We start from the raw sequence: 16,061 nt of genomic DNA, 5'->3' as shown, positions 1-16,061 counted from the left end.
TTTTTTTACATGTGATCGTATAATTTAAACCAACATTTAACAATTCCTCAAAATAAAACAAAGCATTATTTTTTCATGAATTATTCAAAAATAACATCCAATAATATAAAACAGTAAAATAACTGTCAACTGCCACAGCAGCTGCAACAGTCAATCACCATGTCAGTCACAACACAACTTTACATATACATGAATTTTTCACCCTGAGCTCACCTAGTGTTGAAGACAGTAAAAACACTCTTCAATATGTGTGACTAGAAACTGCATGCAAGAGCCTTCAAAGCTGAAAAACAACAGAAGACATAGTTAGTATCATAACTGAGTGATCAGCCACGAACACCAACTGGCGCAGCTCCCTGTCATAAAGTCATATTTTTCCAGCCCAACCACGGGAAAACTTTACAAATCATATCCATAGATGTTATATGTCCTCACAATATTTCATGAATGTGTTGAACTAAAAAAATATGACCTTAAATAAAAAATGTAGTAAAGAACTGTCTCACTCGCACCTACCTCTACCAGCATTCATAAGAAATCTTGTGGGGGAAGCCGTTGAATGCACTAAAGTGCATGAAGTACACTAAAGTGGACTTCATGCATCAGTGGTAATATTTTGACAGGTGTTTTCTGACATCATTACTCTGACTTTAGATATTGTTAAGAAAAATTATTAATTTTAGTGCTTAATACAGTTAATCTACAACATGCGTAACAGTTGTATTCAATACTTTTATTTGGAACAGGTTTCGTCTGAGATGCGGTAAGGAGTTGAATAAGCAGGGCCCTTTTCCTCCCCCGCTGGCAGACAGAGCAATAAAATTTACATTCCGATAGGGGGAAGAGACTTTTTGGCGCCAGGGATCTCCCCGTATCAGACAGAGATGAACACGAAGTGGTCCGCCCTTTTACTTAGACAAAAACCAGACACCTTTGCCATAATGAGGGGAGTTTCCAAGTTTTTCTGAGTCCCTACGGAGTTTCTAATAGGTCAAAGAACGGAACGCCTTGACTGCATATATTAAATTCAAGAAACACCTACTCAGTATAAAATTCCAGGTCAGCGCTAAAAGAAAGAGAGAGAGAGCGGCCGCTAATTTTTGCCTTTTTTTGTCTTTGTTTCGTGTTTGTCTGTCTTCCCCTTTGTCTGTCTTTATTTTTATGAGAAAAATGCATATCTCTGTTCCTCTGCAGCTTTGTTGTCGATTGCTTTGTATGAGATTAAACTCTGTGATCTGTGACGTCAACACGCTTTGTTGTTGTTTCGTTTTAGCACGACGCCGCCACTCGTCGAGGATTCCCGGGCAAATTAAAGAGGAAAGAGCCAAACGTTTTGTCCAAAGCTAGCATTAAATTACCTCTTTTTTTAACAATATACAACAAGCACCATTTACAGCAAATATTTTGGCTATAAAATCATTCTTATATTTTAGTTCTTAACTTGAAGATTTAAGGAAAAAAGTCCATTGTTACAATTTAATTTGTAACAAAGTTAGGCTTTATTGTGGTTCTTTAAAAAACTATTTTATTCATATTTAAATGTTTACAATATATATACTCATTCCAAACTGACCATGATGGACAGAATGGCTTTAAACTCCGATGCATTACCACCGTCTGTCATGATGTGTGTGGTTGAAGTGTGGACCCAAATGCAGCAGGCAGGAGATGTAAAAGTTCTGTTGTAGATTTAATTAAAAATCAAACTTACAAAAAAAAAAAGTCCAAGGGACAAAAATAAATTCAAACCAGAGACATGAAGAGACCATGAGGAAACCAGGGAGAAGGGATGAGGATCAGTGGCGTGGAGAAACAAGACGAACCGACCAATAACAGTCTGTGATTTGACTAATTAGAGACGTGATTATATATTTATCTGCTAACTGAAAAAAACAAAAAAATATCTGTTTTATGTGGCTAAAAGTTAGTGTGGTGTAAAGTGGAGCTAATGCGCTAACAAAGATTAAGTTAAGGAGAAACATAAATACAAAAATTGAAAAAAGCCCTGATGCTACATTGTGAAAAACAAAAAGACTAATGTGACTAAAATGTTCTTTGTAAAAGAAACTATGAATCTTGTGATTTCATAGTCAAGAGATTCATAAGGAACACTCTGTTATGGACAAAAGGACTCTTTGTCTTTCCTCTGTTTTATCTTCTCGCATGCTGACACAGGGCCGTGCAGAAACATTAGGAGGGGCAGGGGCTCAAAGTTAAAAAGGGGCACACTGAACAAGATCTTAAAACATTGTACAACAACATAGCAACAACCCATATTAGTCAAGAACCTAATATTTAATCAGATCATACTATATCATTGTCATCATGTGGGGACAATGCAAAGCAAATGTAGTTTATGTTTCCCTGATAGGTTTAATGTTGCTGTTTCTGCTGCTGACAGTCCTGGAGGGCTGAGTTGATCTGAGACTGAAGTTGTTAAACAGACCAGAGGAGAGAAGGTCTCTGGTTATGAAGTTATGAAATAAGTAAATTTGCTTCTATTTTACTAAATAAACCCTAATAATATCTGACTGTTTAACCTCTATACCAACTTGGCTGCAGACTGTTTTATAGATCAAAAAACTCAGAGGGGTTAACTCTAATGGTGGGGGCCATTCACAGGGTCCTATAAGTGCTTGAATTGTAACACAGAATTGTTTTAAATCTAAAAATTTAACATTCATTTATTGTGAATGGCAGGGCTATTAAATTTCATTTAATGCATTCAGCAAAGAAAAAAAATAAAAAGTACATTTAGGATTTAATTAGGAAGTTTGTCCACAAATACATCACAGCAAATAATAACCAATAATCAGTGATTGATTTTAAACTCAGCCAATTAATCTGGGCTCTAAATCTATATTTAAACCAGGGGTGGGCAATCCTGGCCCTCGAGGGCCGGTGTCCTGCACCTCTTACATGTCTCCCTGGTCCAACACGCTTGAATCCAATAGCTGAATCACCTCCTAAGTGCAGTCAAGTTCTCCAGAGTCCTGCTAATGACCTCATTATTTGACTCAGGTGTGTTGAAGTAGAGATACATCTAAAAGTTGCAGGAGACCGGCCATCAAGGCCTGGAGTTGCCCACCCCTGATTTAAACAGTTAGTGATGCTGATGTTCTTAGTAGGAGGGGTCGGGGGGCTAAATCATGAATCTGTCTAAGGCCCCATATTACTTTGGGCCGGCCCTGAATCTTCCTGGAATACCCCGGTGGCCCTTATGCCAGTCGCTCTATGCTTTTGGGACATTTTGATTTATTTAATTGTGGCATGTTTGGCTTTATGCTGCAATTCAAATTATTGCTACTGTATTGTTGTGGCCATTTATATTAAATTTTGTGAATTGTAATTTCTACCAATTTAGTGTTTTTCTCTGGGCAGTTAGAATATATTTACGTTAGTTTAAAGCCAAAATATGTAATTAGTAGTTTTATATTTGGAATTGTTTAGATTACTTTGGTAAACTGTTAGACTCTTCCATTAAGTTAAGTAATTAATAACACACCGGGTGCTTGGTACAGGTTCATTGTTTGGGCAAATGTCTGGTGTGATGACAGGAGGTTTTGTAAAATGATTTTTTTGACCACATTTTAAACTTGACATGTCAGATTCAGTTAACTTTAGTTTTCAACTAAGTTGTAAGAGATCTTTAGTAATAATTTTGTCGATATTTTTACAAGAAATAAAGAATATATTTTTTTCAAACAATCAATTTGGAAGTACGTGCAAGAATCAAACCACCTGTTACCACCCACAGCATTTGTTGTAAATGTTTGGTTTTGGAACGTAGAAGGCCGCGACAAGTATTTTCATTAATGTTTATGTGATGTTTTGTGAGCTCCAAATGCCATGGGCTGAGTCTTCCTGTAACAGTTGAGGTTCTGCAGTAACTTCTATTCACAGCCGCGAACCTCCAGCCCAGATCCCCTAAGCAGCGGCTTTAAACCGCCTGGTAGTAATGTTAAGGTGAAGGAGAAAGCAAACAGTGAGCAGGTGGTATTCTCTATATCAGAAAATCTGATATAAAGCCAGACATTCTTTATAGCTGTTGGTGGGATCGACTCAGGCTGCTTGTAGCAAACTGGGCATTTAGTCCAGCACTGGGCAGCCTGATAAAATTAAATTGAAAATTGAATCTTGTGATTTCATAGACAAGAAATGTTACAAGAAATTCATAAGGAACACTCTGTTCAAAAGGATTCTTTGTCTTTGTTTTATCTGCTCACACGTACACGGCTGCACACTGAACATGTTTGAACATAAAGGGCTCGGCACTTTTAAGGAATTTGTCACAAACGAAGTAAGCTATTAATACTACTATTGGTTTAAAACCAGTCCAGTTCATTAAGAGATGGAGAAAATGTGATCTGTATCTGTAAGAAATAAAGCCAACAACAGAACTTCACCTGCACAGACAGGTTGTAAAACAAGATGGTGCATTTCTGTGAGGGTTAATTTTTTTGTTGTAATTTGCATTTACATTAAATGTAAATGCTCTTCACCACTCAGCACTGTAATATTGTTTTTTTTTTTTTTTATAAAATAATCTGTTTATAGAGGGTCATTTTCAAAGCTCATCAGTAAACAAAATTCTTTTAGTTTCAGGAGCAAAGGCAGATGTGAATTCTTGTAGATTGGAAACCAAACTGTTTTTTCTTAAAAAAACATCAAACATCAAAAAAACTACAGGTCTCTGAAGTTCAGTTCAGATGCGGTAAAACTAACTTACAAGTAACTTTGCAGCAAAATTTAGGAGCTGCTTGTTTCGAGTCAGTTCTTTAATATTGATGAAAAAGTTATTGTTTCATTGGTTGATTATTTAATTACCGTAATAAGAGGGGAAATGTTTTATTATTAGTGAAATAATCTGTCAATGGAACAAAAACTCTTTTCAAGTTTCTTTAGAACAATGAGATGTTAAAGTTTCTCTGTATGCAGATGACAGCGCAGATCAGTGTCTGTCCTGTGATTGGTGGCTTTCTTTCAACAGGAAGTTGTGAAAAGAGTTTAAAAGCTGCTGCAGGACTGCAGACATTCAGAGGAAGCTGGACCAGCAATGACTCTGCTGAAGGTTCTGCTGCTGCTGGGGCTGGGTGAGTCGGAGACACTGGACACACTGGAGACACTGGAGACACTTCCACTGGTTCCAGTGAGGCTGCTGCTCTCTGTGATTCTCAAACTTCCCTCTGATTCTGTTTGAGACTGAAATTTCTTTGCATATAAACTGTGATGCTTTTTAATCTTTAACTGTCAATCCATTTTCTGTTTCAGCAGCCATGTTTGCACCTGATTTCTGAGTAAAGTCCTCCTTTTTCTTCTTCAGGTGTTTCAGTGAACTCAGATGTTTCTCTGCAGAAGAGAATCATTGGAGGTCAAAACTGTCATGACACGGAGCGTCTTTATCATGTTCGGGTTGAGAGCAGCAAGGGTAATAAAGTGGACCGCTGTGGAGGATCTCTGATCCACCCTGAGTGGATCCTGACTGCAGCTCACTGCTGGAAGGCTGAGCCAGGATGGTAGGAAAAAGACATGAAGACAGTTTTATCTGCAGATGATCAGCTTTTCTGTCTGTTCATTATAATCCAACATTTTCTGCAGGACTAACAGAGTAACTTTAAAAGTTCATCCACGGACTGCTGGGCAGTACAATCCGGTAATCCGACAAGCTCCTGTGATTTACAACCAGCACCATGACATCATGTTGCTGAAGCTTGAGACACCAGTAACAGATGTTCCAGTTGCCCGGCTACCAGACTGCAGTTATCGTCTTAAAACGTAAGTTTTTCTCTGATCAAAAACTTGTCTTCAGGTTTTCTGTCTCCACTCCTCCAGTCCTGCTGCCTCTGCTTCAGCACACCTGAGTCAGGTAATCAGGCCACCAGCAGAACCAGAACCTGTTTAGCTCAGGTGTGTTGGACCAGAGACACATGTAAAGGACGTAGGACACACTGAGGACTGGAGGTGGACACTCCTGTGTCAGTGGATGAAGTCCTTCATGGATTCATTTTCTGTTCTTTCATTGTTCTTCATAACAATTAATTTTCTACATTGTTATCTTACAATTTTACATTTTATTCTTATTGTGTTTTAGAGACGATGTTGTTCAGCTGGCAGGAGAGGGAGCAACAACAGTCGACTACCGTAGAGCGCGATGTGAGAGAAATATTGAAGTTATTAGAATAAAATCTTCATTTCTGTCTCCACAGAGAAGGTCGAGTGAAGAACATGTTTATGATTCTCATGTTTCTCCACAGTGAGAATTTCTGCTATTCCAGCACATCTTCAATGTGTCGACATGAAAGTTCTTGGTGCTTCCATTGTCCGGCCGAAATATGGGCTTGTATTCAGTGCTCAAGCACTGAACCAGGATATGTGCTTTGTAAGTTTGTTTCTTCAATATATCTCCCAACAGAGATTAGAACAATTTTCTGTTTTACAACATAAATAAATATATTGATATAAATTTTTCTACAGGGCGACGCTGGTGGAGCAGTGGTGTACAACGACATGATTTATGGTGTGATTTCTTTTGTTACAAACAACTATGCATTTCTGAAACCAAGTTATTTAATAGATGTGTGTGAATACCTGGGGTGGATAAAACAAAAAACTGGGATACAATAAAACAAGCTGTCATGAAATAAAATTCTCATCAAATTTCCTCTCATATAATTTGATCATTATGTCTTCATCAGTTTGATCCACATGTTTGTAGAATTAGAATAAATTAATTGTTTTGTTTTTGTCTCACCTGATCTTGACCTCCTTAGTGGAGCTTTCTCTGCACCTCAGAAATGAAAAATAAATCAATAAATGCATGAAAAAGAAATATTTCCTGGTTGATCATCTTTATATTCATGGTTCAGTTTGTTCATTTGATATTTTCCCTGAACTGAGTCTAAAAACGTGACATGAGTTTTAAATCACATGAAGAGGAACACCAGAAGTAATTTATTTATTCAGTTTCTGTCTTTATTTTACATCAAAAATGAACATGCAGCATCTAAACTCTGCAGCTCTGGAGTTACTCTTCCTGATTTAGTTCTAGAGAACTTTAAACTCCAACAAGACCAAAGAGCTGTGCGCAAAATTAATGAAACAGAAGTCACATAATACAGCAATTAACAAATAATATCCTAATATATAAAAAGATATAATATATATAAGAATAATAAAGATGCTGTTGTAGAAATTTTCCTTTTACAAAGAGTGAGGAAAAACTGTTTCAAGAACCAGAGATCGAATATATTCTTTATCGGTATTTATTCGAAGGCTCTTCTCACTGATCGCAGTCAGGAGAAAGAGCCCCGAGCAGAACACAGCTTACAGTTTTATAGTCAGAGTTTCATCCCAGTCACATAGTTTGATAATCTACTTGGTTACAGAACAGACAGCAACCACACATCTGCTTTCACTAGGAGCCATGAGAGATAAAGAAACAATCCAATGACTTAATTGTAATGCTAAGGCCAGAGAAACTGAACTCTTTCAGAAGTCTTTTTCATGAAAGATTCTTGTGTCACACAAGAATCATAATACTGCTATGCATAGATTCAGTTATTAATCACATCAACCTTAAAACTTTCCCACTACAATACAAAGGAAACAATTTAAAAGTCAAAATCTGGAATGAAAGAAGTTTTAAGAAAATATTTAAAAACAGGTCAACCTAATTAATGGTAGCTTCTGGTTGCCACAAATTTAACATTCTAATGATAGAAAATTTTCCTCTATTGCAGTTAAAGTGTCATTTTTAATTTGAACACATTTTATAGGCTTACGTAAAGCTATGAAAAATAATTATGTTAAAAACATTAACATAAAAATGGCCTGCAAAATAAAGGAGGACGTTCAAAAATATTTATTTTCTTTGACTGTTTAAATTAAAATCTAAATTACATGTTTATTATGTAAAACTTCACAGAAATTAAAATTTGGTTTTCAGAAGTTTAAATATGACAGATGTTCTCTGGAAATTTTATAGTAAAATCTGGAAAAGTAAAAAGATGGTAGTACTGCTAAAATATATAATTAAATACTTTCTTCTTACAATGTTTTTCACTGATAATTACATCAAATTAAACAGAAAAGAAGGTTTGCATCATCGAATATGATGGCCTTGTTAATTCAATAATCACCGTCCAAATAATAGTATTAATTAACAATGTGAATTTATTTCTATGGAACCAGGAATATTTTTATTATGTTGTTACAACCTTTTTCTAGAGTAGTGATTTTATCATTTATTTTATTCTTCATACTTAACAGACATTAAATGAAAGTTTCAAATTTATAATTGTACCACAAACATATTAATCTTGGATGAAGGTGAGGCATATTTCAACCAGTTTTGGATTATTTGGGGATTAAAGTTATTTTGTAAATTAAACAGTTAGTATATCGTTTTTCTAAATAACTAAACCGGCTGTTTGTTATAATCATTTAATAATATCCACTGTCATAACTAGAAAATAAATGTCTGTTGTCTGACTAGATTGTAACTCTTGTGTTCATTTCTGGTTATTAATGAAAAAAATAATGGATTTCCAATAAAATCTGAAGCACATTTTTAAAAGCTGTTAACCTCATCATTAAAGAAAACAAAACTAAAATCTGCATCAGACAGCTCATGTAGAAAACAATAATATCTGCATGGATATGTTGGGTTTATTCTGGTAAATTCTAAGAGTCTTGAACACATTTACTAAAGATAACTTTTTTTTTTGCAAGTTTTGCAGGTGCTCAATAAGCTAATTTTTTTGTGCTTATTGAGGAATATTTTCTTTTGTATTCAACAACAAAGTATATAGAGGATGTTGTTAATTACAAAGTGTTGCTTAGCTAACCACATTTTTATAGAATCAAATAAAAAGAACAGATTTATAAAATTAATTGTGATTAAAAAGAAAACATGGCAGCAATGCAGTGTGAGCTAAGAGAATAAGGCAGAAAACAACAGTGGCCCCAACAGGAGCAGCAGGTAGGTACTGGCTCTACTGGCGCTGTTGCAGTAGTCGCCCTGGCAGCAGCTAATCTGTTCTGCGCTGAACTGATTCACCCGTGAAGCTCGCTGATCTGAGCAGATCAACTTGGAGGCACATCCCTTCAGCGTCACATGTTTTCCTTCTACATTCATTGAGGAAATGAAAATAAAGTTACCATGTGAGTAGCATGTTTGGATCTGGTCTTAACATTCTTCTGAGGATAAATATGAAGCATGCAAAACCATATTGGGCTCTTACTTGTTGCTTTGACGCAGTAGTTTTCATTCCCTACACAGTTAAGAGTTTTCATGCAGTTTTCTCCCTCACACGTGAAGCACATTTTTCCATTTGGAGCGGACTTGTACTCTAAGATACAGAGATAGTTATTCAATTTAAAAACAATGCAGAATTAGATATATTCTTTTGTCAACAACTTATTTCACTTAAAATAGTTGAAAAAAATTGAAACTGCATAAAAAGTTTTAAATAAAAGATTTGAAACTAAAAAAAATGGAAACAAAAATTTGTCAAAACTATTTTTCAGATTAAATACTTTTTCTGTTTTAAATTATGCTTTATTTTTCAGATTCAAACTTTTGGCCCCATTTTAGGGTGGGATGTGAACTCATGACTGACAGCTCACCATGACAGGTGGTTGCCATGGTGAGCTGACCACAGGCCAAACCTTACTCTCTACATTAAAACAATGATTATATGTCCGAGAGGTGAGAAGAACTACTTTCATTTGAATTTAAAATACAATATATATAGTCTGAGGAGTGACGCCACTGTCTGGCTTTCTGCTGTCCTACACCAGAAACAATGCTTCTGCATTTCCTTTGAAACCAATGGGATCTACTTTGTTCAGTAGGTTACAGGTTTCCATATTTTTTGTATCACATTCTGATTATTATTATTGTGAATGTTTTTTCTGAAAACCTATGGTATTAAAATTAATACTGTACCATTTTATTTTTGTTTTAAAGAGGGTTTTATTCATGTAATATTATTCTCTTTTTTTCCCCCTCCCCTCCAGGGGTCTTTTGTGGGTTCTAGTGTCCCTTATATGAAAGTAGGCTGACAGGAAAGGGGAAAGACATGCCGGCTCTGGGAATCGAACCCGCGACAGCCGCGTCGAGGACTCAAGGTGTCATGAAACGGTGGTGTTGAGGTGATGGTGAGGCAGACGCTTGTAGACCCAGGTAGTAGTGATGGTGAGATGAAGCCTCATGAGGCATTGAACCACTTGAGCCAACTGGTTCGAGAAAGGGTTCATTTCTTGAGGCTTCATGTGCACACGAAACCACCTACTGGCCAGGTGTATAATCACAGCCAGCTGTATCTTAACACTTGTGATGCATTGAATTTTTGTCTATTATGGCTCTTGGGAATGACTTCACAAAAGATGTAGGACGAAATCATTTGTCTACATAAATTATGTATATAATAAAATATTGTTTGAATGTATTCTCTGTGTGTAATTATTCCCAAAATAGTAGTGTCATGTGATATGGCATGTTGTGTAATAAAGTTTTTCTGTGACTCTAGAAAAATGGCATGGGCTTAATCAGGCAGAGGACAATGAAAGTGCCTGTGGAACTAGGGAGGGGGTAGTGAATAGGCTAATGCTTGTGTAACTTGGATGATTTCATGCATTTTTATTAAGAAACAACAATTTCACCACAGTTTTTGGTTTCAAACGATTTCTCTTTTTTGACACTACATGGATGAGGTGTTATTATTGTACCCCAACTCCTTGGAGCACAATAAACACCTCACCTTTACAGAAAATAAGAAACAGTGAAAAATACAGTTCCTCATAAGCAAACCTAATGCATCTGCAAATGTTCAGTTCACCTTACCTTGTTAGGGCTTATCAAATCAAAATGTTCCCACATAGGAGAAATCCTCCTCTTTCTCGCTGGCTCCATCCTACTCCTATCCTGTCCTCGCGCTCCTAAATCTCCTATCTATCTATCTGTCCTAAACTCTCCAAACACCAAACTAACTGTCTCAAACTAAATAACCATTATCCAAACTCTGCTATCCAAACTATCAAAACTCTATCCACTCTCTCAACTGACCCAACTCGCCTACAACAACCCACATTTTGAGTGGAGCCTGTGGGGTTTCTAAAGCTGTCAAACCCCGCGCCAGAATCTGAGCCACTTCCCGAAGCAGTCACGTGGTACAGCCAGGCAGCGAGGCTTCGGACGTCATCGTTTTCGGCTCCTCCCCTAAATGAAGCAAGCCTCGATACGCGCTTTACGGAAACGCCCCCTCCATTACTCGACACACGCCTCGAAGCCTCGGCACATCACGTAACATCACTACCAGGTAGGATGAATAAATGATTTTAATAATGAATGTCCCAAACAAAGTCCACACAACCAGGCAGCACGACTGAGCAGAAGTCAGGGCTCAACGCCGGTAGCAACTGGTAAATTCAATGGACAAGACGAAGGACTAAACGCACATTCGACCAGACGCCAAACTAGACTAGGACCCGACAAAGACACAGACACACAGGTGACACTAAATACACAGGAGGTAATTACGGGGACAAGAAACACCTGGGGACAATCAAGGGGAAGACAGGACAACATGGAAACTCAGAAACACAGAAACTCGAAATAAATACACAGGAAAAACACGGAACATGACACAAGGCCTACAAACGTGGGTCGCGCTATCCCCTACGCCATATTATTTTTTTTTAAATCATATTTTATCTTGGTAGTCTTTAATGTCAATACTGTAAAATTAATGAATTCTTTACAAAGTGTTTTAAGTGGTTGTAATCAATTTCCCAATTTTTTACAAGATTGGATTGATCTCCATAGGAAATGGAAGATAATTGTTTGAATGAAATGAAAACTGCCGCCATACTAGCATTTCCACAGACCTATTTAAACAATAGATATACCATTTTATTTTGAAATACTGCGAATGTTCGCTGAAAGTCCGAGCGTTTCATTTTGATGTTTGGTGAAAGAACGTTCAGAGGATGTCGTCTGAACATTCGATTTTAATTTCTCACAAAAACGTTTGTGAGAACTGTAAATTCAAGTTGTGCAAAAGTATTGACAAATATAATAAGGGAATTATTACCAGGTATTTGAGCGTTGCAGAGGTCTTCGTTGCAGCAGGCGCTATTTTTCACCACTCTGTAAGTTCCGTAGTTGACGGAGTTTTCGACACATTGATCAGGCATCATGCAACGTTTGATGTTGAGAGCAGAAACCACTACGCCATCTACAGTAAAATGACACAAATTTTAAGTGTGACGTTGCCAAACTAATAAACAACAACTGGAAACAACAAAGAGTTACCTTTAATGGCGACTTCTGTTGCTGCTAAACAACGATAATCCTGTGAGGGACACTCAGCTGTTTTCTCGGTGCAAATTCCAGAGGGAGCCGGTAAACATTCATGACACTTCAGGTTGTTAGCTAATTAAAGCAAAGAGAAAATGCACGAAAATGAAACAACAAAATCCTGTTCTTAAGACAACAAAAAAATGGCGGAATCACGTCAGCACAATGCGTGGGGAGAAAAATAAGTTAGATTATTAATGCCGTTTTTTAAATGGAAGAAAAACTAAGTTTAATAAAATCACACTAAATGCAACGTTACAATAATATTAATCGTAATCAAAAACTTGCCTTCCGGTAGAAACAGCACTCCAAGCACCAAAGGGAAGAGGAACATTTTGCTGGTGAATTATAAGCGAGTTATAATTGTCTCCGCTGAAAAAATATATTGAAAGTTTTATTTCTGAGGGGCTCTACTCTCAGCTTTAGGCCTCCCCTAACTAAGCAGATCCTAATGTTTTTTTTCTCGCTCTCTGACAGTTGCGCTACACAGCCGTTGCCATAGCAACTGACAACAACGCCATTACGTGATCATTCAAAATGCTCAAACATTTCCCCACACAAAGAGCAGAACATTCAGACCATTACAATATTATGTTTTTAGGCTTTATGTGTATTTTGTGATTATTAATAAGAGATAGATAATGGTAGATTAACTACCGCTAGTTAATCTAACAGCGGTGGTTGATTAGCTCATTTAAACACCTGCTTTACTCATGATCTTTTTGTCGCCTTTTTTAAAAATTTAACTGAACAGAAACAAAACGAATTTCACATCACATCATGCTAAGGATGTCAAAGTAAATTAAGCCTACTTCTCCTTTTTGGAGTGGTCGTTCACACTTCCGACATATATGCGACTTGAATGCGATCTCCACTGTGAACTGCAAACCAAGGTTTCCCAACCCTGGTACTCAAGGCACACTGACCTGCTTTAGATGTTTCCCTGGGATGTCAAACTCCTGTCCTCAAGGGCCGGTGTCCTGCAACTTTTAGATGTGCCTCTGCTGCACCACACCTGAATATAATAATTAGGTCATTAAGGCTCTGGAGAACTGATCTACACAAGGAGGAGGTAATTAAGCCATTTCATTCCAGTGTTTTGTACGTGTGGCACATCTAAAAACTGCAGGACAGCGGCCATTGAGGACTGGAGTTTGACACCTGCGCGCCTGCTTTAACTGGCCTTTTCAAATGATTGCAATTCAGCAACGGCCTGTTAATCAGCGATCAATTGAAATCATGCGTGCTGAAGCAGGGAAATAACTAAATCATGCGGGGCAATCAGTGTAACTTGAGGACCAGGGTTGAGAAATGTTTTTTTTTGAATCCTGAAACACTTGCAGTGGCGTTGTTGTCAGTTGCTATGGCAACGGGTCTGTGCGTAGCATAACCGTCAGAAAGCGAGAAAAAAAAAAAATCTACCATTTACAAACAGGAGGATCTGCTTAGTTAGGGGAGGCGTAAAGCTGAGAGTAGAGCCCCTCCCAGAAATAAAACTTTCAATATATTTTTTCAGCGGAGACAATTATAACTCGCTAATAATTCACCAGCAAAATGTTCCTCTTCACTTTGGTGTTACTGTTTCTACCGGAAGGCAAGTTTTTTATTTATTTATTCATTTTTTTAAATCACATTTAATATTATTCTATCATTGCATTATTTAGTGTTATTTCATTCAATTTACATTTTATCCCATTAAAAACTGCAATAATGATCTAATTTCCTGCTAAGCCTTTCAAACGTTTCCTTCCCACTCTGTATATTGTGCTGATTCAACCTGTCTTATAAGAACAGGATTTTGTTATTTCCTTTTCATATTTTGTTGACAATAAAAGTGCATTTTCTCTTTGTTTTAATTAGCTGACACCCTGAAATGTTATGAATGTTTATCAAGCAGCCCTGGAATTTGCACTGGGAAAACAACTGAGTGTCCCTCACAGGATTATCGTTGTTCAGCAGTAACAACAGAAGTCGCAATTAAAGGTACGTCTTTGTGTGGTTTCCAGTTGTTGTTTATTACTTTGGCAACGTCACACTTAAAATTTGTGTTATTTTACTGTAGATGGCGTCGTGGTTCCTATTGTCAACTTCAAAGGTTGCATGATGCCTGCACTATGTGTTGAAAACTCCGTCAACTACGGAACTTACAAAGTGGTGAAAAATAGCGTCTGCTGCAATGGAGACCTCTGCAACGCTCAAATACCTGGTAATTAATTCATAGATGACATTTTTCAATACTTTGCACAATTTTAATTTACAATACTCACAAACTTTTTGCTTCTTAAAATGTACAACATTTTAAGCAACCATTGTAGAAGTGGTCTAAAAATTAGTCTGCAGGTAGTTTTGTGATTCTAGTATGGAGCTAAATTGATGCCATAAAAAAAGTTTAAAAATAAAAAAAAAAGATTTAAAATTATTTTTGAACCTTAACCTGGAGGTTATTTTATTTATTTATTTTCAGATTTTTATTTTTTTTTTGAGGCTTCAAACGTTTTTTCAGATTGAAACACCATGATTGATATTCCTGGCCTGCAGAGCTGTCAGTCATGATTTCAGATCCCTTTTATCGACATCCTACCCTAAAACAGTGGAAAAGCTTCAATCTAAAAAAAAAAAAAAAAAGTAAAATAATAAATAAATCTGGAGCTGAATCTGAACTTCAATCTGAGTAGTTTTGAATTTTTTTTTTTCAAAACCTTTTTTTAGTTTATTCAGTTTCAAAATTTTTCCACATATTATGGGTGAAACAAGTAGTTAAAAAAAAATAAAAGCTTTGAACGAAAAGTTGTTATAATTTTGCATTTCTTTTCAATGGAATAACTATCTCTGTATGTTAGAGTACAAGTCCACTCCAAATGGAAAAAGGTGCTTCACGTGTGAGGGAGAAAACTGCATGAAAACTCTTAAATGTGAAGGGAATGAAAACTACTGCGTCACAGCAACAAGATCCCAATATGGTTTTGCATGCTTCATATTTATCCTCAGAAGAATGTTAAGACCAGATCCAAACATGCTACTCACATGGTAACTTTATTTTCATTTCCTCAATGAATGTAGAAGGAAAAAATGTGACGCTGAAGGGATGTGCCTCCAAGTTGATCTGCTCAGATCAGCGAGCTTCACGGGTGAATCAGTTCAGCACAGAACAGATTAGCTGCTGCCAGGGCGACTACTGCAACAGCGCCAGTAGAGCCAGTACCTACCTGCTGCTCCTGTTGGTGCCTCTGTTGTTTTCTAACTTATCTTCTTAGCTCATAGAAATAACCGAATTACTGCCAAGTTTAAACTTGTATGCATAATTAATTTAATAAAACAGCTTTTTTTCTTCGAGCTGATTTTCTATAAATGTTGGAAGGTGAGATCTAGCACAGTGTCATAATTAACAACATCCCCAATATTTCCGTGTTGTTGTATGCTAAAAAATATCTTCCTGAATAAACACAAAAAATAAGAAATACTGTGTCCAGAACCTTTCTCATTCTAATTGTTTACTTTTTGAAACAACAAAATTAGCAAAAATATATTTTGTGAAAATATAACATGTGCCACATATGAATATATGCAGAATAAAAACAGTAGGTATTACTGAGAAAAAAAAAAAAATGTGTACTTGAAAAACTTTCTGACGACTTTTTACTTTTACTCCCAAGTCATTTTGTATTCTTGAAGATAAAAATTACTTTTCGTACATTTCAAA

General features: G+C 36.6%; 3 protein-coding genes across 3 annotated transcripts; 2 read left to right on the top strand and 1 right to left on the bottom strand.

The window, feature by feature from the left end:
* The first annotated feature begins 4,893 nt into the window (after positions 1 to 4,893).
* On the top strand, positions 4,894 to 6,831 carry LOC116718752 (kallikrein-2-like). Its single transcript, XM_032560977.1, has 6 exons — positions 4,894 to 5,093; positions 5,324 to 5,516; positions 5,599 to 5,775; positions 6,092 to 6,153; positions 6,255 to 6,379; positions 6,475 to 6,831. The coding sequence occupies exons 1-6, from the start codon at positions 5,057 to 5,059 to the stop codon at positions 6,622 to 6,624; spliced, it is 744 nt and encodes a 247-aa protein (XP_032416868.1). The 5' UTR covers positions 4,894 to 5,056; the 3' UTR covers positions 6,625 to 6,831.
* A 1,196-nt stretch (positions 6,832 to 8,027) lies between these two features.
* Positions 8,028 to 12,695, bottom strand: LOC116718681 (lymphocyte antigen 6B-like). The gene is made up of 5 exons (XM_032560873.1): positions 12,650 to 12,695; positions 12,317 to 12,436; positions 12,096 to 12,239; positions 9,243 to 9,350; positions 8,028 to 9,126 (listed from the first exon to the last, which is right to left on the bottom strand). Exons 1-5 carry the CDS (start codon positions 12,693 to 12,695, stop codon positions 8,933 to 8,935), a joined length of 612 nt encoding a protein of 203 aa, XP_032416764.1. The 3' UTR covers positions 8,028 to 8,932.
* Positions 12,696 to 13,796: 1,101 nt separating this feature from the next.
* Positions 13,797 to 15,724, top strand: LOC116718779 (urokinase plasminogen activator surface receptor). Its single transcript, XM_032561005.1, has 5 exons — positions 13,797 to 13,955; positions 14,222 to 14,344; positions 14,424 to 14,567; positions 15,202 to 15,321; positions 15,425 to 15,724. Exons 1-5 carry the CDS (start codon positions 13,916 to 13,918, stop codon positions 15,613 to 15,615), a joined length of 618 nt encoding a protein of 205 aa, XP_032416896.1. The 5' UTR covers positions 13,797 to 13,915; the 3' UTR covers positions 15,616 to 15,724.
* Positions 15,725 to 16,061: the final 337 nt, after the last annotated feature.

Source organism: Xiphophorus hellerii, chromosome 4, assembly GCF_003331165.1.
Source record: "Xiphophorus hellerii strain 12219 chromosome 4, Xiphophorus_hellerii-4.1, whole genome shotgun sequence".
NCBI classification, from domain to species: Eukaryota; Metazoa; Chordata; class Actinopteri; order Cyprinodontiformes; family Poeciliidae; genus Xiphophorus; species Xiphophorus hellerii.
The sequence above is the reverse complement of the archived record's forward strand: the minus strand, read 5'-3'. Positions and strand labels throughout refer to the sequence as shown.

What these genes read in the sequence shown, in the direction of transcription:
- LOC116718752 (XM_032560977.1), top strand. Translation starts at nt 5,057, where the DNA reads ATGACTCTGCTGAAGGTTCTGCTGCTGCTGGGGCTGG. An exon ending in TCTGCTGCTGCTGGGGCTGG is followed by an intron (nt 5,094 to 5,323) that starts GTGAGTCGGAGA and finishes TTTCTTCTTCAG; the next exon opens with GTGTTTCAGTGAACTCAGAT. An exon ending in CGACTACCGTAGAGCGCGAT is followed by an intron (nt 6,154 to 6,254) that starts GTGAGAGAAATA and finishes GTTTCTCCACAG; the next exon opens with TGAGAATTTCTGCTATTCCA.
- LOC116718779 (XM_032561005.1), top strand. Translation starts at nt 13,916, where the DNA reads ATGTTCCTCTTCACTTTGGTGTTACTGTTTCTACCGGAAG. An exon ending in AACAGAAGTCGCAATTAAAG is followed by an intron (nt 14,345 to 14,423) that starts GTACGTCTTTGT and finishes ATTTTACTGTAG; the next exon opens with ATGGCGTCGTGGTTCCTATT. An exon ending in CTGCAACGCTCAAATACCTG is followed by an intron (nt 14,568 to 15,201) that starts GTAATTAATTCA and finishes TCTGTATGTTAG; the next exon opens with AGTACAAGTCCACTCCAAAT.
- LOC116718681 (XM_032560873.1), bottom strand. Translation starts at nt 12,695, where the DNA reads ATGTTCCTCTTCCCTTTGGTGCTTGGAGTGCTGTTTCTACCGGAAG. An exon ending in AACAGAAGTCGCCATTAAAG is followed by an intron (nt 12,240 to 12,316) that starts GTAACTCTTTGT and finishes ATTTTACTGTAG; the next exon opens with ATGGCGTAGTGGTTTCTGCT. An exon ending in CTGCAACGCTCAAATACCTG is followed by an intron (nt 9,351 to 12,095) that starts GTAATAATTCCC and finishes TCTGTATCTTAG; the next exon opens with AGTACAAGTCCGCTCCAAAT.